The 22498-nt window shown below is 40.9% G+C and overlaps 1 protein-coding gene across 1 annotated transcript in view; it reads left to right on the top strand.

Annotated features, from left to right (window-relative positions):
* The window catches only part of LOC145265754 (S-crystallin SL20-1-like), a 334046-nt gene that overhangs the window by 308986 nt on the left and 2562 nt on the right, over positions 1 to 22498 (top strand). The window contains exons 2-3 of the mRNA XM_080121806.1: positions 15686 to 15781; positions 17322 to 17437. Coding sequence (XP_079977932.1) covers positions 15686 to 15781; positions 17322 to 17437 — 212 coding nt within the window. The remainder of the gene's footprint in view (positions 1 to 15685; positions 15782 to 17321; positions 17438 to 22498) is intronic.

Below are 22498 nucleotides of genomic sequence, written 5' to 3'. Positions count from 1 at the left end.
AGACCAGACAATATATCAAAGTTATTATTTTAGTAAGTGGGGCGATGATGTGGGTTAAAATGAGGAAAAATGATTGTCGACATAAGTAACATAAGTATAAATTATGAACAATGATTGTCGAAATTAGTAACATATCCTAGAATTATGAAAAATGATGAAATGAAGGTTAATTGATTAGTGTGTATGTAATGAAATGATCAGCCCAGCAAATGTATCAAAGTTATTATTTTAATAAGGTTGGGCGACAACGTTGGTTTAAATTATAAAAAATATTGTCGAAATTAGTAACATATCCAAAAATTACGAAAAATGATGGAATGTGAGTTGATTGATGTATGTGTTTGTAATGAAATAATCACCCTAGAAAATATATCAAAGTTATTATTTTAGTAAGTGTGCAATATGGTGAGTTTAAATAATGAAAAATTATTGCAAAAATTAGTACTATATCCAAGAATTATTAAAAATTAAAATGCTGAAATATGAGTTAATTAATAGTTATGTTTTTTTATAAAATAATCAGTCGATACAATATATCAAAGTTACTATTTTAGTAAAGGGATAGGCGATAATGTGGGTTGAAATTATGCAAAATTATTGTCGAACATAGTAACATATTCAATAATTATGAAAAATGATAAAATGTGAGTTAATTGACCGGTGTGTTTGTAATGAAATAATCAGCCCATGAAATATATCAAAGTTATTATTTTAGTAAGGGGGCAGTACAGTTTTAATAAAACAACAAGAATATGATTGTGCCTTCATTCATGCTGAATAGAACGCTCACGGAATGGCCAGCAAAAATATATTGCATAGGAAAAATGCTGCTGTGGAATTTCCACAGGCTCCGCTAGTTACTACTATTATTACTATGATTATTATCATTATTATTATCACTATTATTATTATTATTATTATCACTATTATTATTCTTATTATCACTATTATTATTATTATTCTTATTATCGCTATTGTTATCATTATTATTGTTATCATCGTTATTATGACTATTATTATTATCACTATTATTATTGTTATTATCACTCATATATATATGTACATATATATATATACTATTATTATTATTATTATTGTTGTTATTGTTGTTGTTTTTTATTATTAATCAACTCCTCCTTTAAGTGACTTTCAGTTTCATTTACAACATTAAATGTTATTAACCTCTGATTTCTCTAACCGGCATATCGAGCTTCCATTTTTGTGATAGCTTCTAATTTAGAAAGAATGCTTTCACCCCATATCTGCCATTTAATGCATGTATGTATGTATATATGTATGTATGTATGAGTATATATGTGCATATAGGAGTATGCATGGGTGTAGGAGAAGAAAGAAAAAGAACAAACGGAATATTTTAATAAATTTTAATATGTTTGTAGAAAAAATAAATAAATGATGATCAAAAGAATATTCTCATTTTATTTAGTTATTTCACTTCATTTTATTTATTTTTTCCAACATTATATGTTTGTATATATCAATTAATGAATTCTACAGTAGCGCTTAAAAAAACAAACGTGTGTATGTGAGGGTGTGTAGGTGGGTGCGTACGTATAGACAATCCAGACAACAGCTTGCCTTTGACCCGTCTAGAACTTAGAACCACAATAAATCTGTAAGTCCAAGCTCTGGAAAACACATTCTACTCAGCATCCACATGCCTTATCACTTATATATGCTCATCAATCTCCAGCTGTATATGTACACACGTCTATAAACGTGTGTGCGCGTATCCTATGTATGTATGGGTACGTGAAGATCCTATGTGATAGTGCGCGAGTGTATATACATGTATCTTCACATATGCGAGTATGTTCGTGGGATGCGTGGGTGTCCAATTCAAAGTTTTATGAAAGACTTAGTTTTGAATAGAGGCCGCACAAGTTGCTGACCACTCGAAGTCGAAAATGCTGGAAGGGTCATATTCAAATAGATCTTTACCTTAATGGCTATACCCGTGCCCCCCCCCCTGTTGCTAACTCTGCCCACACACTCATGTTTTCTATCATTCATACTGCGGAAAATCGAAGGATTCTGTCGAGAATTATGTGCTTTTGAAGGAAACATTCTTCTTTTTTTTTCAAAAGACTTTTTGTATTCCTACACGTCAACACACAGGAAATAAATACAGAAAAGATATAAACATTTATATATTTTTCGTATTGATTTTTATTCATACATATTTATATATATATGTATATATATACATATATATATTTGATATATATATATATATATATACATATATATATATATATATATATATATATATATATTAGCATTACCACTAACGGTGTGCATTATTTGTCAAAATGCTTTATGTATTTTCATGGTATGAGCGTGCCAAAAAGGCATGTCATGTTTTAATAATAGTTCTTTATTTAAAAGGTAAGCCAGTGATACTTTGCAAATTTTGTAATCCCATCAAAAATTTATAAACAACGGTCCTATTTGTACATTGTTTCTATTTACTACCTCCCCACAGGACAGAGTTAGACACCAGGGTCGTTTTTTAGCGTGGAGAAAAGAAACAAAAATAAAAATTGTCTCAGTCGTGAATGATTTCTCCTCCACTGACAGAGAACAAGAAATTGAAGTGCAGCATCTGAAGAACAGATACTACACTTTGATCTTTTTATTTATTTGCTTCCCCACTGAGCAAATTAGGCACAAGGCCGTTTTTTAATGTGGAGAGAGAGGGAGGGGGAGGGAAAGGGGGATCCTGCTCCCGAGAGGTGGGAAATGGGAGCTGGATAGTAACTGTGGTCGTAGGGTGATCCCTACCTTGACCAAGTTCAGATATGTGGGGTTACCCCCACATATGGTCTTTGCTAGTCATAGCAGGTCTTTGCTTGCAGCATCTGCCGGAACAGATGGTATTTATTTGCTCCCGCACCGAGCAAATTAGGCACAAGGCCGATTTTTAATGTGAGGAGTGAAAGGGAAATGGGGACCAACTCCCCGGGGAGTAGGGGAGCTGGATAGTGACAATTGGTATGAAGGGTTGCCCCTACATTGACCAAGGTCTTATATGTGGGGTTGCCCCCACATAGGGTCTTTGCTTGCAGTATCTGCCGGAACAGATGGTATTTATTTGCTCCCCCACCGAGCAAATTAGGCACAAGGCCAATTTTTAATGTGAGGAGTGAAGGGAGGGGGAAGGGAAAAAGGGGGCCAGCTCCCGAGAGGTGGGAAATGGGAGCTGGTTAAAGGTCAGGCATGTGGGGTTGCCCCCACATCTGGTCTTTGCTAGTCATAGCTAGTCATAGCTTGCAGTATCTGCCGGAACAGATGGTATTTATTTGCTCCCCCACCGAGCAAATTAGGCACAAGGCCGATTTTTAATGTGAGGAGTGAAGGGAGGGGGAAGGGAAAAAGGGGACCAGCTCCCGAGAGGTGGGAAATGGGAGCTGGTTAATGGTCAGGCATGTGGGGTTGCCCCCACATCTGGTCTTTGCTAGTCATAGCTAGTCATAGCTTGCAGTACCTGCCGGAACAGATGGTATTTATTTGCTCCCCCACTGAGCAAATTAGGCACAAGGCCGTTTTTAATGTGAGGTAAAAACCAGCTCCCCTAAATGTAGGCAAAAAGGGGGCACTCTGGTTACCAAAAATAATTGTCCCAGTATAGAGGGTTTCCCCTCCATTGACTGGTACAAATTATCTTAAGTGCAGCATCTGCCGGAACAGATGGTATTTATTTGCTCCCCCACCGAGCAAATTAGGCACAAGGCCGATTTTTAATGTGAGGAGTGAAGGGAGGGGGAAGGGAAAAGGGGACCAGCTCCCGAGAGGTGGGAAATGGGAGCTGGTTAAAGGTCAGGCATGTGGGGTTGCCCCCACATCTGGTCTTTGCTAGTCATAGCTAGTCATAGCTTGCAGTATCTGCCGGAACAGATACTACACTTTGAGATATTAAATCTTTTATTCATGTTAAAAAAATACAGAAAAAAAAATCAACGATGAACAAAAAACTTAGGCACATGGCCAACTCAAAAGGGGGGATTTTGGGGGTCGATGGTCATCCTTGTCACTCCAGAACTAAACAAAGTCAAAAGTTTCTCCCAGCTAGTATCTTCTTTCACCATAATACCACATTCACCCTTTCATATTGGGGGACATCCTAGTAACTCCCAATTTTTAAAACATTTTTTTTTATTTTTTTTTTATTTTATTGACGTGTAAAAACAAAAAAGATAACAATAAAATGGTAACAATAATTCATTTGTGTCGAGGGAGGGGGAAGAAAAAACAAAAGGTGATTAGTAGGACCCTCCCAACCCCGTCTAGTTGATAGACTGCCCGTTCCACTAGGTTTGTAAAAGGAACCTCGCTTCTGCGGGTCAGTCTCTAGGTGGAGATGCCCTCTAGATGGGGGTGAATGGAGAAAAGAAAATTTTTGTGGGTAAGGGATGGAGGTTAGTTTGTATTTCTTTTTCTCCAAGATGGGTAAAATTTAGAGGAAGGGGTGAAAACAAAAATTGCAGGTAAGAGGGGATGGGGATCTTGGAGGCTTCCTAATCGGGGAGGGATGGAACACACACTCAGCTAGCTGAGAGACTACTTGTTTAATTTAACTTTACAGAACTGCGCGTTCCACACCTAGGCGGGGAACACGTATTCAAATTTGGCTCCTCTTCGTACACACAGACTTGCCACATGTATCCATCTTCTGTCAAATGCCGCGCGATGCAGCCTTCTTCTATCACATCTGATCTTCACCCGTAGTTGGTGTTTAAAGAACGCGATCAGATCTTGATCAGAAAAAGACAACACCCCCGGCAACCTTGCAGACGCGACGTCCAAATCACCATTCTCGCCACGGCCAGGATCATAACGTAGACCATTTGTCTTTCCCGGTCCCACGGCGGCCTCACGTTGTCCACAACATTGGATACAGTAATTGGGCGAGGATGCTCAGGATCGATGCGAGCCGTCACCCCACTGACATACGACCAGTACTGGCGGAGTTCGCGGCAATCGAAGAAAGCGTGATCCGTAGTTTCCACGGCCGTTGTCCCACAACGGGGACAATCAGGCGACTCCAGAAACCCAGAACTGCATTGTATGTTGTTGAGTGGAAGTGCATTTCGGGCCAATCGCCAGGTCAGAGAGAACTCCGAATTGTTCAGATGACTCGAACCTGGCGCCCAGCTCCACGCGGAGCGGATCTCACTCTGCTGCCACCCCAAACGCGCGCATAGCGGGTCGTCAGCGGCCCCCTTCACTAGATCCCTGTGGAGTTCCCTACGGGTAGCAGTCACAAGGTCACTGGACCTTGGTAGTCGTTTTAGCGCGGCTCGGCACTCTTTCATGTAGGCAGATTCTCCCCGTGGCCTGCGACGGCTCTCGATGGAAGGGTCGAGAACGAGGTCGGGGAAGGCGGCAGTAACCACGGGGTGCCACGGTTGGTCATCCTGCATATAGTGGCTCAGGAAGGCCAGCCTCTCAGCATCTCGATGACACTTGAAGTCCGGCATTCCCAAGCCTCCCTCACACGGACGTTGAATACAGACCTGTCTGCTCACCCAGTGTCTTCCTCTGTCCCAAAGGAGCGAGGACAAGAGTTCGACAAGAGCTTTTAGGTGTTGTGCAGGCAGGGGAAGTACGGCCAGTCGGTAAAGGATGAGAGGAAAGACGTAAGTGGCGCACGCCTCAGCTCTACCCTTTAAGGAAAGTTTCCTAGGAAGCCACGAATTGACTGCAGCCTCCACCTTTGACCGTACCTCCAACCAATTCTTGTCAAGCTGGAGACCCGGTCCGAACCACACGCCGAGGATCCGGACCGGGCCATCTGTCCAGCTGAAGGGCGCAGGGAGGTTTGCGTTGCCACTCCATGCGCCCAACCGCAGTCCTACCGACCTGTTGCGGTTTATCTTGGCCCCTGTAATTCTTTCGTACTGTGTGAGTGCCTCCGACACGACCTCAATGTCTCTGAAGCCCGACACGAAGATCGTGACATCATCGGCGAACGCGGATACCTTGGCAGCTGAGCCGCCAGGCAGAGCCATTCCGCGCAGGGCCGAATTTGCCTCCCCATGTCTCAGCTTGCGGAGAAGAGGCTCCAAAGCCAGGACATAAAGCAGGGGCGACAGCGGACAACCCTGACGAACCGACCGAGAGATAACAAAGGGTTTCGAGCGCTTTCCGTTAACTTGCACGACAGCCATGGGCTGTCGATACATTATGGAGATCCACTTGCAAAAGTCCGGTTTAAAACCGGCGGCCTCTAAGACAGATGCCAGGAAACGATGGTCGACCCTATCGAAAGCTTTGGACTGATCTAAGTTTATCAGCGCGGCTTCCGTGTCGTCATCTATTCCCCCCTCTAGGATCATGCGGATCAGGTGCAAGTTGTTCTGAATCGATCTCCCCTTCACAGCGTAGTTCTGTTCCGGTTCAACCAACTCGTCGATAACAACCTGCAGCCGATTCGACAGGACCTTGGCCAAAATCTTCAACTCTGTGTTTAGCAGAGTTATGGGCCTGTAGTCGTCTAACTCTTCCCCTCCATGCCCGTCACCTTTCTTCAGCAATGTGATCACTCCCTTGGTCACCTGCCCTGGGATGGATCCCTGAGCAAACCAATGGTTGAACATATCCGTCAGAAGAGGCAGAAACATGGGCGACAGCCTCAAGTACAGTTCGTATGGCAGACCATCAAGTCCTGGCGATCTGTCACAGCTGACCTGCTTCAGCGCAGTAAAGACCTCCTGCTCCGTCACCCGGCCCTCGCAACCAGCCGCTCTAGCCGCCTCGAGGCGGGGAGAGTCGGCCAAATAGTCGCTAAACTCAAGGACCGGAAGATCGGGCTGCTGCGTAAAACGCTCCTCGAAATGTTCTCGAAACCCCTCGCAGATCTCCCGAGTCGATTCCAGGGTGCGTCCATTCGGATGTTTGATTTTTGCAATGTATTTGTCCGAGCCACGCCTAGAAACCTCACGGCGCACGTCTGCATCAGAATTGACTGCTTCGTTGCCTATCTTTCTAAGCCTAGCTCTAACTACTTGGCCTTCGTAACGCTCGCTAGTCTCGCGTAGAAGGTCCTGCTTAGCTAGTTCCTGACTAACCCTATCACCCTCCCCAGTAGCCTGGGCTAGTTTCTGCTCTAGCTTCTTCTTCGTCTTGGCCTTATCTAGTGCGAGGCGCTGGGCATACTTGACGGAGAAGCTTCTGATCTTGGCTTTGAGACCTAACCACCACTTACTCCCGGTAACCGCCCCCACTAGTGCCTTTTTAATCAATTCTCTTAACTGATCTTGGAAGTCTTGTATCTCCAGAAGGGAGGTGTTTAACTTCCAGTACCCCGCTAACTTAGGCCTATTTCCTAGCTTCAGCCGGGCCATAACTAATTTATGGTCCGTCTGGCCTAGCCAAGTGAACGTGGGACAAGATAAGAAGTCTACTTCGCCTCTCCTAACTAACATCCTGTCCAAATAGGTATTTGGATAGGAGGAAACACTATTGGTCCACGTCCACATCTCCCGCCCTGGATGCTCAAACCGAAACCTGTCGACCAGACCGCATCTAGCCATCAGATCAGCCAGGCTGGACTCGCACCTCTCCGATCCTCTAGCTCCGCCTCCTACCTTATCTATGTCGGGGTCTAAGATGGAATTCCAATCCCCCATTAGCACTACCCGCTTCCGACAATCTACAAACGCGTCAAGCTGACTGAAGAATGAGACCCTCTCACGAGCGGTGCTGGGCGCATGAACCGCAATCACCCGAAACACAGAATCTTTTACGGCAACATCGGCCACAACCAGCCTACCCACCGCATCTCTATGGACAACGTCGACCGTCGCCGACAGGGTACGTTGAACCAGCACGGAAACTCCCTTCCCCCGCGGGCTGCCATATGCTGAGAAAACCTCAAAGTCTCGGGCCAGCACCTGACAGTCCAGAGAGGAAACGAAATGCGTCTCCTGAATCGCAGCAACATCCACTCCCAGGGACAAGAGGTCGTGCCGGAGGCGAGCCGCCCGGCCCGATGATCTCAAGCCCCTCGCATTCAGACTAGCCAAATTCAAAGCCATGGTACCTACCTTAAGGTGTGTTACACTCAGCTCCGAAGTCAGCCGGGGAAAGGACACCGACGTTGTGTGCAATGCTCAAGGTGGTCAGGTTTTTCATGTCCTGACCTTCTCTCACAATGCCGCCGACATCCAAAGGGTAAGTCAATTTAAGGGCCCTATAGAGTGACGGATGGACCAACACTGGGACCCTTCCCTTGCATTGTTTTGACAGTTCATCAAGAGAAGGGTCATTTTTTTTCACCAGTTCAATTCCCGGAAACGCCCCTTCAGCGGCCTGCAGCCTTGTCCACAAGTTGGTCTTGCAGGCCTCTGGAGTTCTGACAAAAGTTATTAGGAGTGGGGCGTCCGGGAAATTTGAGGGGATATTTACATCTTTCCCCTCTATCTGTTTGTAATCGAGCAGAGGTTTTAAATTTTTCCTCTGCCGATGGGAAATGTCTGTGGCCACAGATAGAGGGTCTACATTACATAGTTCCTCAGGGGCAAGGACCTTTGGTCTGCAAGAGGCAGAGGAGTCTCTCCTCTCCCTCGGTTCATTCTTTTCATTTTCTTTTTGGGGTAGTGGCTCAGTTTGCCTTGGTGTGGGGACGGGTGTTTGTGTGGTGCCTGGTGTTGGTGTTGGTGTGGCGTCTGGTATTGGTGCGGTGTTTGGTGTTGGTGCGGTGTCTGGTGTTGGTGTTGGTGCGGTGTCTGGTGTTGGTGTGGTGTCTCGTGTTGGTGCGGTGTCTGGTGTTGGTGCGGTGTCTGGTGTTGGTGCAGTGTGTGGTTTGGGGGTGGAAGTGGATTTTGTTGTTAGGGGTGGTGTATGTTCACAGGGAGTGGGGGCCACCTTTTCTTCCTCTTTTCTTCTTTTGTTTTTCTTTTTCATTCTTTCGAATGAACCGGGGAGAGGTGAGGTTGAGTTCCTCTCCCTCTCACTTGCGGATTCATCCTCAGAGGAGCAGTCTTTTCTCCGCTTGATCCCCGTCTCGATTGGTGTGGGGACCGTTGGTTGTGTCTGCTCCTCTATTTGCTGCTGCAGCTGTTTTTGTTGTTGCTGCTCTCGCTGGTGTCGTTGCTGCTGCTGCTGCTTCTGCTGCACTTGCTGATTTTGCTGCTGCAGTAGTTGTTGCTGCAGTTGTTTCCGCGGCATTGGCTGCGGTGGCTGTTGGTGTTGCTGCATTTGCAGAGGCTCCTGCCTCGATTTTTGGGCTGGTGGTGGGACGGTGGCAGAAGGGATTATGTGTTTCCGCTTTTGTCTCACTACCGTGCTCCATTCTTCCCCCTTGGCCTCCTGGGTGGTTTGGGTTTTCCTTGGAGCTGGGGTTGGTGTTGCAGTTGCAGGGGTTGTTGCCGCCTGTTTTGGTGCGGGCGTTGTCTCAGGGGTTGTGGCTGCCTTTTGGGTTGTTGGATTAGGGGTTACCCTTTGGGGGCAACTCCTAGCCATGTGGCCCTGCTTTTGGCAGAACCAACAGTGTGGACGACGGCCCTCCACTACTACCGTTATGCTGGCGTCTTTGTATGTCAGCAGCGGTGGTATTGCTTGAAAACCTTCCCTCTTCAGCCTCATTGCTATTGTGTAGCAGCCCAGGTGAGTCCCAGTTTTTGACCGTACTGGGGTCACCTGTTCTACCTCACCGTACTGGCTGAAGAGGCATCCTAATACTTCCGCAGGTATTTGGGTTGGCACATTAAATACCTGCACCCGAGTCCTTCTCTTGCCCTGGTATTCAGGTGTTAGTTTGACTCTCCCATGCTTTATTTCTTGGAGGGAGAGTCTTTCCGCATCATCCTTGGTGGGTAGGAGGATGTCCCACACAGCGAAGCTCCTCTCGTACAGGTATAGTACTGGGATGTTAAGTTTGTGGAGAAGCCCCGCCATGTCTTCCTTCTTCATTCCTAGGAGGCGGTTTTCCGGTATATCGGAAATGGCAAAGGACAGGACTCTGCCCTCAATCGCCTCCCAGGCCCCTGGTATGGGTTTTATATCTGCCCCCTCTATGTATTGTCTGTACTTTGTCAGGTACAGGTCTCTATACTCTTGAGGGAACAGTTGTTTTTCTACGGTCTTCCCCCACGCAGACCCTCTTGTTGGTGGTGGTATGGGGTCTTTAGTGGGGTTAGATCGTTTTTGGTCTTTTATGGAGGTCGCCCCTGCCTGTTTATTGGCGACGCTTCCTGCCTCCCCAGATGTCTTGGTCAGTCCTTTTGTGGGAGTGTCACATTTTTGGGCGGCGGCTCCCTTTTTAGTGTCTTTTTCGGGAGCAGCTTCCCGTTTTGGGGAGTCGGCCTCTTGGGGAGCATGATCCTTTTTGTTTACTTTGAGGCCATCTGCCCCTTCCTCGTTTGTGAGGTCCAGGCGGTATGCCCCCTCATTTTCTTGATCTGCTCCCCTTTTGGGAGAGCAGCCCTCCTGGGGAGCGCTGTCCCCTTTATTGTCCTTTTGGTCCGGCACCTCCTCCTTTTTGTGGTTGGAGTGAGATGCTACGACCGATTTTGGTTTTGCTCCCCTTTGGGGGGAGTCGCCCTCGGGGGGAGCTGTTGTTAAATTTTCCCCCTCCTGGGGAGCGTCCAATGGTGTCATACCTGGGCGGTACGCCCCATCAGCAGTTGTTTTTTCTCCTGTTGGGATTCGTCCTCTTGGGGAGCAGTAGCTCCCTGGCTGGGGGTATCCATATTGGTGGGCCCCTGGCTGAGGGTATCCATATTGGTGGCCCCCGGGCTGGGGGTGTCCGTTTTGGGTCACTCTTTTAAAAAATTCACTGAAAAAAGTGACGTGGAATCAGCGTCCAAAGTGGGGAGCCGACTTTGGCGCCAAAAAGAGGTGGCACCAAAAGGCGGCAAGAGGGGAGATAGTACTGAGAGAGGGAGTGGAGGGAAGAGAGAAGGTGTTTCCGACCCTCCCTCGCGGGAAGGTCGTAAATTATCAGCTCGGATCCCCCCCGTGGGGAGGGGGGAGAGCAGAGAAAGACAGACAAAGTGGGGGTGCGGACAGAACGCGACCCAAAAAGCTGGTCAGGTGTTCCGGGCACGAGAATGTGTCGCCAGAACAGCACTGCCTCGCACGATGTAGGTATCAGAACAGATGGTGTTTATTTGCTCCCCCACTGAGCAAATTAGGCACAAGGCCGTTTTTAATGTGAGGTAAAAACCAGCTCCCCTAAAAGGGGTCACTCTGGTTACCAAAAATAATAATTGTCCCAGTATAGAGGGTTTCCCCTCCATTGACTGGTACAAATTATCTTAAGTGCAGTATCTGCCGGAACAGATACTACACTTTGATCTTGTCCCGAAGGCCAAGTCAAGTCCTATTTGTACATTGTGATTTCCAGATTTTATAGACTGGATAACCACGTATTAAATGGTTATGTAATTATTGGATCTGACATTGATCATTATGAAAAAAATCAAATAATATTCAACAGATAATAAAAACTTTTTTCTTCTAAATTTTTATATCTAAATTTTATAGTCATGGTGGCAGTGTCTCTATTAATGTGTCGTGAAATTATAGAACCTGCTTCTAATACTAAAACAACATTCTTCCGATAGTAAAAATGATCCAATTTCTAAATTGTAATAGTGCCCTTATTAATTGGTTGTAGTGTTATAAGGTTTAGCAGTGATAATTTTGAAATATGCAAAATATGAAGTAAAATAATATTTTTCGGATAAAAAAAAATAGCCTGGGTGCCCGGTTTGCACGGGTGTTTATTGAGCAAAAAAGGTGGTTGCAGGCAGGCTCGAACCTGTGAATCTGGAGAGTGGTGTTAAAAAAATGGTAGTAACATGGGTAGGATTGAAAACAACAGTAGGCAGCCAGGGTGAAGAGAGGTGTCAAGAAAAGTGGAACTAGCCTGTCAGACTCGAACTTGTGACGCGCAGGCGGAAAAAAAGTGAAAGAAAATCTGACGTTTTAGCCGATGTCTCAATGACATGACCGGAAGTCAACAGCGTTGAAATTAACCAAGGTCAATCCAAAGGTGACGATAACTTGCTACAATATCGGCGAAAAAATCGACCTATCCTTGTACCAAACGGCCGAGTGAAGAAATTAATGTTTTTGGCCAATTTTTCGATAGTTCTTTTCCGAGATATCGAGCTGCAAAATGATATGGATTTTCTACGGATCCATCAGCTTTATCGAAATTTTTGCGAGACATACAAATATACATACATATATACATTTAAACAGACAGCTGAGATTTATATTATAGAAGATAAATAACATGTCTTCAAATACCGCACGTGCATTGTGCATATATCACGTATATGTGCTTAAAACGTTTACGCTTAAGTATCTGCTTTATTCTGTTACTTAAATATGTCATTTCTTCAGGTTAAAAACATGCTTAAATACTTAGTATCGAATATCTGTATACACTGAATAACCGGAAGTATAACATTTAAGAAGGACAATTTAGCTTAGATATATTTACCTTATTTTAAGTGAAACAATAATATTAATTAAGTACAGTCGACGAATATCCGCAAAGCAAATAATACATAATTTGGTAATTAAACGTTGGATACAAACGGAAACGATTCTAAAGAATTTCTTACAATTTAAATAAAAAACAAATCCAATGCATTGTAAAAGAATATGACTCAGACCATAATTATTCGGAAGAATTTGTACTCTTAGACGCCGTAAAGTGCGAACGAAATTTGTCAAAAGTAAAGAATATTGAAAAAGTGCCATGGAAGAAATTTGTGCTTTTTATTGGCACGGAAACTTGGTTAATCTGACAGTATAAATACGTGGTTGCTTCGTGTCTTAGATGTCAAAAGAGGCATCCAGTCGCACAAATCACAACTGATCGTTCCCTGTCTGGTATTCAACAAGGAGAAAACAACTCTATCATGCCTAACTACACACTTCATTACTTCAATGGCCGCGGACGTGCCGAGATCCTTCGTATGATGATGGCCATGGCTGGCGTCAAATACATGGACAAGAGATACGAATTCTCCGACTGGGATCGTTGCAGGAATGGTAAGTAACATACACTATATTAATCTTATATATTTAACTAGCCTGAGTGCGCGGCGCTGCCCGGGTGTTTGGAGATGTGTGTTGAGCAAAAAAAAAAATGGTAGTAGGCAAGTAGGCTCGAACACGTACTGCCAAGGAGGAAAAGAACGTGAAAAAAAAGTGACATCTTTGCCGTTGCGGCCATCGCCAAACCAGAAGAGGCGAAGGTTTAAATTAAGGCTAGTCAATCGAAAATATCGGCCAAAAAATGATCCCTCCTTGTAGAAAAGTGGCCAGTTGAGAGTGAAGCAATTAATGTTTTTAGCCAATTTATCGATATTTATCGTCCAGAGGGTCGGACTTCAAAGCGATACCAATCCCGTGAAAATCCGTCACCTCTGTCGATAGTTTCAGGCAAACATACATACATACATACATACATACATACATACATACATACATACATTTAAACAGACAGGTAAGGTATATATTATACACTACAGAAGAATCGAAAGTTATCAGAACATGACTTATATTTACAATGGTGGCACACGTACCTGATAATTTTCAAGTAGATGATCTTGCTCGTCCTGAATCCGGTTAAGGTTTTGGTCTGAGCCGGTATGATATAAAATTCGCAATATGCACTAAGGACACTGCATCACTAAATATATCGCCTGATGCATCTGAGACAACGTTGAATAATCGTTTCTCATTGAAAAGCACATTTTAAGCAATGCTGACCGTGGTTACTATTTGGAGGGGTTACAATCTATGTATTCTGCTTTTCAGGAGTTTGGAATGATAATTCTAACTTAATTCTTGTAAAACCGCACATTTAAATAGAAGAACCTAAGGTGTTAATGAGATTGGTTATATTTAGATGTCCTGATGATTTAAAAAGAAATTAGAGGTGAAGTTTTCTCTAATACAATCAAGGAAGTTTGTATTTATTCTGCGATAGGATCATTTTAATTATATATATATATATATATTAATTTTATTTATACAAACATTAATGGCTACATATGTGCATACATGTTTCTGTAATCACCCACGTCGGGGGATTACGTCTTCAGGCCAAGAACTACCTTCAAAAGTGACATTTCCACCAAATACATTTTTCTATTTCGTTTATCAAGTAAAAAATACAACCTGGGTGGGAGTCAAAAAAAACAAAAACGGTAAAAGGATGAGTGAGGTCTATGAAGATGATAAACATCTTTTTTCTTTTCCCCCTCCCCCATCTAACTTAACTTTTGGCTTTTTATGGCATAGGGTACTTGAGAGTTTCGTTTTCTTGTCTTAGAGTCTGTAAGTTAATAACCTTAGCTATGGTCAACCAAGTACTGACCGGTGCCTTTTTAATCTACCTCCACCCACACATACACGCAACACACACATAACACATCCATACACAGACACTGCCAACACACACAGTATACACACATTAATCCATATATTCAAAAGCGAATCCATGCTATTGGCTATATATATATATATATATATATATATATATATATATAACACTACACCCACAGTGTAGTGTTTACGCACCTTGACTGGGGGATCAACGTGCCTACATTAATTTCTATCAGGGCTACTCCATCTATGAGTTATTAATACGCTTGTTAAAGGCATATGCCCATAAATCTGACGAACTTATAAATATTAAATTCGTAGTTGTACAAGAAGAAAGAAAACTTCGAGAGGACACAAGTCTTCTTATTCATCTTCCGAATTTTTAACGATCGTTCAGCATTTCGTGAAACTGGTCTTAAGCATGTAAAGGAGAAGTGATCTTTTAGATTGAACAACGCTTCTTTAGCTGGGCATCCTTAAAAAAGAATGCATGAAACTGCTGCTTTAGAACTATATTATGTTGAAAATAAAGCCAGCATGTTAACGTCAAAAGCAAAACAACTATTTTTGAACGCATATACTATTAACTAGAAAAGATAGTGGAAATTAAGGTGATACGCCTTGATATATCAAAAACCTTTGACATGAAAGCCTTTTCATAAAAATTAAATCATACATTAATCAGATCCTTCTTTCATAATTGTAAATCAATATTGTCTTGGATGGCCGTACATACAAACAATATGGTAATAATAGCGATTTATTGTTCCTGGTATTTATAAACGACTGACATGGTGGAATTGTTGTCAAGATAAATATATTTTCTTTTAACACAACGCTCTATACCAACCATGGGAAAAAACCCGAATGTACACATATTCATAAACGCCTGAAATAACCTTCAGTGCGTAGTTGAATAGAGAAACACGTGGTGATAACATTTACTTCTACGAAGTCGAAGCTTCTTTCCTTTAACAATAAGAAAAAAATTCAACTTCCGATTGCCATGTTGTATTCTAGCTGAGAGGTCACTGAAACTTCTTGGTCTTAATTCACAAGTAGCAATTGTTTTGATTAAACATTCAGAGTTAAATGACTTCCCTATCCAATTGTGTGTTTCGCCGTGTGCATGTGCTCCAATCTTGGGTATTACTGTTGTGTATGATTCATGCTTGCGTCTATATATATATATATATATATATATATATATATATACATTAACATTGCTAAACAAACAGGAAGGAGTGAATGATGTGGTTATACTTGCTTTTGTTTGTTCGTTTATTTTTGTTTATTTTTCTTATTTCAGATTTCCCTTGTAACTATCTTCCCTGTATGCAGTTTGACAATGGCGACATGATGCCCGAAACAATGGCTATTTGCAGGTACTTGGCCCGTGAATACAGTAAGTACATTATACTGCTGCATGAATTAAATCATTCTTATCTTAACAGATACTATCTTGTTTATGAGAATCATAATATAAATAGCAGGGCTACTTGGCATTTTTCGAGAAAAAACTGTAACATAGCTTTTATCCCTTTTTCTGTTTCCCTGCTCGGCTTTCCCTTTCGCCTCCCCACTCTTTTTTTTTTTCGCAAATCCCATACCTTTCTCTGGATATACATACACACATAACTCGAGTCGGCGTAATGGAAATAACGTTGTGAAAAAAAATTACGTCCCGTTTTCTATGATCACATCACAAGATATGTGTATGTCTTGATAGCATCAACTAATACAAGTGGGTATTTCACCCTAAGAGAATGAATACTTTTTTTTTTAATTTTAGATATTATTTTTCTGCATAGTAAAACAATGTCAACTTTGTGGGTGTTTTTGCGTATGGTCACGTTTTTCCTAGATAGACAAACAAGCATCTGTCCTCTGTATGACACTTCACACTATTCAGCATACAACCAATGAAATTCAATTGGTATATTGTTTAATAATGTATTATTATATAGTTATGATACAAGTCGATTGAACAGTGGCTTCGTTGTTATGTGATTATTAATTTCGTATGAATCAGATGATGATTTCGAACGCTCGTTATATCGGAAAATACAAACATCTTGAGGCCGAGGGGAAAGTAAGACGTTTAAAAAAATTAAATGCAAACCAGCATCAATAATAATAGAGAGTAAGATTTGAACATAATTATTCCCGAAGTCCGGCAAGCTTGAAAACTGGGATTGAAGGCTGTCAGAAAACATCAGACTTTGACCAAAAGAAATAAGACAATGATGATGATGATGATGGGGGTGGTGGTGGGGGTGGTGGTGGTGGTGATGATTGCTGTTGTTATTATTGTTGAACAATAGTCATTTATTCAGTTCGAATGATGCTTTTTGTTAGCATTCATTTCCCCGATGTCTTTCTAATTAGAATTCATTCTAGAAAAACACCGGGCAATAACGGGAGGGGCCAGATGAGGATTGCTAGCATCTTTAAGTAAAGCATTGCTGTGAATCTAACTGGATTCGAACTTGCACACCCAGATTATAGGTCCGTGTCCCGTAATCACATAGTTATCGTTACCCCCTCCCGCTTGTTACTGTTGAGTTGATGTATGGCTCTCTTCGATCCTAGGAGATCCATTCGCTCAGGCTTGACCTTCTCTATGAGAAGTGTTAGCTTATTAAAAATCGCGTTAGACGCCTTTACCGGGGAATGTTGACGGCACCTTTTTTTGGGGGGTGGGTATGCTAGCTTCATAAAACAAATCTTGACCTTGTATCTGACATCCTTACAAGTATATATATACTATATTGTTTAACAGTTTTTAATTAGGAACGTTAAACTAGAAACATTTTTTGAATATTTATAAGTTATTTGATATTAATATTTCCAATTTAATATATTTTTACAGATTTTTACCCCATCTTATCGCATTATTATTTTGTGAAATTATTATCAGAACTATTCATATTTGATATTTATAGATTTCTACCCCAAGAGTCCCATGGATATGTTCAGGTGCGACTACATCAGCGATTGCTTCTATGAAATCATGCACGATTACATGAGGTACTACCATTGGAAGAACGGAAACTTCAGGGTGAGTTAATTATAATAAACCCCAAACTAAACGTGGCACTTTTTTGTAGGTATCTCTATTTCTATTTCTCTTATCTACTATCTACTATTATATGAAAGTCACGATGTGTGTGTGAGTTCCTTCTTCATAGGTTCCGAAACGGCTGAGCCTATCTTTTGCAAATACATGTTTTATCGTTATTTCCATGGCAGGTGCTCGTCTGAACTCCAATCTCTGGTCCCCCCTGCCAATCTTTCACGAAAAACACTCGTCTAGCTGAATCCACTGTGAAAAATTTCCCCCACTCTTTATCTGTGCCTAAACCAAAACAAGCTTAGTTCTTAGAACTGCACGCCTGTGGAACTCTTCCGTCTGGCTGTTTCCCACCTGAATACAACTTGCATGTCTTCAAGTCCAACGTTAACAAATTCCTAATGAACCGCCCCCTTAAGTAAACACTTCATCAAATCTCCACACTAACGTACTGTACTTGCAATAACCCTTATCCCTGAGTGGCTTCCGGGCCTTGATAAGTGGTGACCACCGTGTAAAAAAAAAAGCTAATTTCTATGTCTAGCAGTGTTCTTAGATATGTTTTGTACTGAAATTCATCCGATAAGTAACGGAAATCGAAAAAAATCCGATCCTAAAATAGTCTTTTCTTCTTATAGATAAAAAAAATTCTACAGGGAAATATTTTACGTTACACCAGCTAAGGGAAATAATACAATATTAGAAAATGATTTCTTCTAAAAAAAAACCCAGATTTATTGACATCAGGTGATAGAGTATTCGACTACGGATCGAATGATCTCCCGTTTAAGCCCGGGTATATCTCACCATTTTATTTTAATGTTCAATTTACGATAAAAGAATGTGTATTGCAAATCATTTATTCGTTTGCATATTTTTAATCTTAACATTAATTAGAAGTATCTTTTCCAAAGCATTCATTATCAAGCCCAAATATCAACTGACGCGATATTTTAAACAAAAACTGAGGTAATTTGGTGAACGGCATTACCATCATTATTTCTTTTTTTTTTTTTTACGAATTAGTCCACCGGGAAAATTATTCCTCGTGATATGCATTAATCAATAGAAGAATGATTCTATAATAATACATACGCAATCTGCATAAATGAAAATATGTTAAGCGTATTGTGCGTCTGGGCAACGCCGGGTTTCCAGCCAGTTGTTTTATATACAATAAAATAACGTTTCCTCTTTCTTTCACGCTCTCTCATTTTGCCCCTCATTTCACGCGTTCTCTGTCTTTTTATTTATATTTCATGTTTAGAAGTTATGAAATAAATATTAATCATTTGTATCATTTAGATTATTGAAACTACTTTTCTCGTCTTAAGTGTTATGTTCACATAATTGCAACACATATAACCTTTGATTTTTTAAGACGTGTGTTGTCGAACTTGGGAATCTGTAAGACTAACTCAAAGATCTGTAATACTTTTGAACGGAACCCTTTATTTAATCAACGACCGTAGCATGCTTTAATTTCGCCAGTGCTTAATCAGTTAAGTCTAGCGTAGCCAAGCAGGAGACAGACTCGCAACCGACTTATCATGGTCATGTTCATGTCAACTGTGAATACTTGTTGAGTTATCCTATGAGATGATTAAGTATCTTTTTTATCTTAAGAAAATTGTATTTTCGCGCAAAGTGCTAAAAATGAACATCTTTAAATTATTTTTGTGTTGTACATGTGATATGATCGTATTTATCTAAATATATAAAAGCGAAAATGTATGTATGTATGTATGTATGTATGTATGTATGTGTGTTCGCTTTTTCTGTATGTCAACAAAAGGCTTTTTTCAGAGAAGCGGTCGCTCGCTTCACAACTTTTTAAAACTTTTTATATCAACATATAAATCGTCATATCTCACAATTAACAACAAAGCTCGCCTGTCTATTTAATTTGCTTGATTTAGAAAAGATAAATATTCAACATTTGTCACTCACTGCATGTGGGTTAGTCTTTTTCCTATAACATCTTAGGGGGAAAAAAGCATTCAGCAGTAAATGAAGGTACCATCTCGCAGTCAAACTTGACCTCATTAACTCATTAAAACGGGCACCTGCTGAATCCAAGTAATTAAATAAATTCAAACGTGTTTCCGTTAGCATCTCGCGTTGGGGCAATGGTTAACGTCGCACGTTTTTTTTTTTTTTTTTCACACTTTAATTTACAACTTTGCCTCAAGGGGTCGGGTTCGATCCTCATACTTACTTTTTTTTAAACCTCCTCACACCCGGAGTTTCCACACACACCTCCAAACACCCGGGCAACGCCGGGTACCCCTCGCTAGTATCCACTAAAGTATCACTTACTGCTCGAGTGTAACGTTTTTGCTGGCGCATTTACCAAGAAATAGTTAAGAAAATGTGTTTAAATATGGCCCAGAAACTCTATCCGTAACCGTCATAATACGGTGACGAGAAAGATGAGTAAGGTACGTTTTCCATCTTAGTGTCGCATACAGGTTTATACAAAACTACTATGTTTAGACACGGCTGATTGAACACGACGGAGTTATTCTTTTTTCTGATCTTAATTTGCCGGGCGGTCTTCTTAATTTCAGTAGGTAACTTATACAGAATGAGGCCCAAAGGTTGTTTTTCGGCCATATTCTTCTCGAGCGCTTTCCATCGGTGCGTCCGATTATCTTTAGGAGCGATTGTTGTTGTTTTCGTTTTCTTTTTCTATGAGTCTTGATATAATTATAGTTTTAAAAAAATTGTTTTAATTGTTTATAAAGATGGGTGCATAATTAATATGTTATGTAATTGTCTATATATATCGAGTGTGTATAACAGTTTAGTTGTATATATAAACGTCCATGTGTGTACATGTCTATTGGATGTGTATAACATGTATATATTTATGAGTGTTTCTATTATCACCCAGTGTTCTCGTGTTTTTGCGTGTTGATATATTCACAGATAAAGTTAAACAACGGACGTATAACATTTACAACAAAAAGGAACGGATAAATGTTCTCTCGGAGTTTAACATCTTGCCAATCAGAGAAACATACCTGGTCCATTTTTTGTCTTGTTTTGACGGAAAGCTGCAAAAAAGATCCATCCCAAGAAACCAACAAGTTTCGGGTAGTATTTCAGCAAATTTATTACAGATGTTTCCACATCGGATCGTTGTACGCTGGGCCTATGTTCCTTACATTTGATAGGCATAGGAACCCTCGATCCCCCGGGTACTCGGAGCCATTATAACAGATTAGCTTCTCAACTCTAGCTCCTTAAAATTGAGTTTTCCCAGATATATCATAAAAAAACATGATATATATGCTGAATATTTTTTCTTGCTTTAAATGTTGTTTTATTACTTTTTCCTGTTTGATAGCGTCGCTTTACTAGGCATTCCTATTCGGTATCTCCCCATTTCCCGTTTTTTTTTTTGCCTAAACAGCAGTACGATACCTACGTAACGTCGGCTTTGTGATGGATCACAAACCGTATTTGTGCTTAAATTATACATTGCGGAATGACTTGATATGCATTTCGATCTTGTGTCAAAGGCGAAAAAAAGTCGTCGTATTTGTTACAACAACATTCAAATTCTAAAATTGTATGTATACTTTGGTACTTACATGTTTTTCTAGTATGGTTTTATGCCTTAAAATTAAAGGCATTGCTTGTACTTAAAAAAATAGCGGAATGTAGTAGGGGTATATTCAACTTTATCCTCGATCCAAATTACTAATTAACGAGAAGACAGACAGAAGGATAGAAAGAAAGAGAGAGAGAAAGAGAGAGATTGAAAGGACTAATGAATCATATTTTCTTAGCTAATATCGTTAACTAATTCGTAATATTAGAATGTTCCTGGAGTTTATTCCTAACGTTTTCTGTTGAATCGCAAGCCCACCATACAAACTAAGTTTTCGTAGTCGTTACAAAGACTTATGTTATAAAATTTTATTCATACCGAGGTAATTGCATGTTCTCTATGTACACTCGTTTGTGATCCCTCAAAATTGAGTGCCTAATACCTTGAAATCAAACTTTTTTATGAATAATTTCGAAAAAAAAACTAACTCAAAAGCAAATGGATGGAAAGCAGAGGGAGTTTATTACAAGATCTTCCTAACAAACTAGTGACCATGAAAAAGCGATAAATAATCACAGTTTTCTCATATTTTGTCAGCTCATCAAATCTTTCACATCTACTTTTCTGACTCTTCTCTGTTTGGTCATATGGCGCCATACCTGTCCCTATCTCTCCCCACGGTCTAGCGATCATCACCTTAATTTCAACAATTAGGCCCAAGCTGATCACTCAAATTCATTCTTAACTAGCCATTTTATGTACTAGTGAGTCTACTCGCACAATATCGGACACTGTCATCATATAATGAATTAAAGCATTCATAGATAATGTAAGTTTCTTTTAGTTGTGTATAATTGAAATTATCACTATCAATATTGTCGAATAGTGATGCTTTTAATTCGTGAATGCTTTCGTTCTCAACTTCAGGTTATTTTATTTTAACTAAACATGATCAATCAAAATAACAATAACAGCAAGTTAAACGGTTTCGTACTTTACTCTACAAATACTTAGTTAACAAATTACTGTTATTTAAAAAAAAAAAAGGTACCGTTGTACATTTTCCAAACAATGAAAACATCTGAGATGCTACGATGGCCATAACAAAAGAAAACCTCCTATTTTTTAACTGAAAAATTTTAAGAGATACTAAAACGAAGTTAGTACCATTAAAGCAAGTGACCGTTTGTGTACCACAATTTATTCTTCTAGATAGTCACCACCATTAGTAATGCCCGGTGGTCAATTAAAAAGCCTCTTATTTTCTAACCCAAAACGTTGAAAAGCTACGAAGACAAACAAACGATCCTTTGTGCTTTAGAATTTGTTTTTCTACATAGTCACTACTATTCTTTATGCACTTTCGCCAATAATTCTCTTAATGCAGTTTTGCCAAGAATTCAGTGACGCATCTCTGCTACTGACGCACGTCCAGGACAGTGGTTGTTCTCTTAGGGTCCCACACCGTCAATATAACTCACAGAGAAGTT

Source organism: Euprymna scolopes, chromosome 40 (assembly GCF_053919585.1).
Source record: "Euprymna scolopes isolate OS-2025 chromosome 40, ASM5391958v1, whole genome shotgun sequence".
Lineage (NCBI taxonomy): Eukaryota > Metazoa > Mollusca > Cephalopoda > Sepiida > Sepiolidae > Euprymna > Euprymna scolopes.
This window is presented reverse-complemented; position numbering and strand designations above follow the sequence as displayed.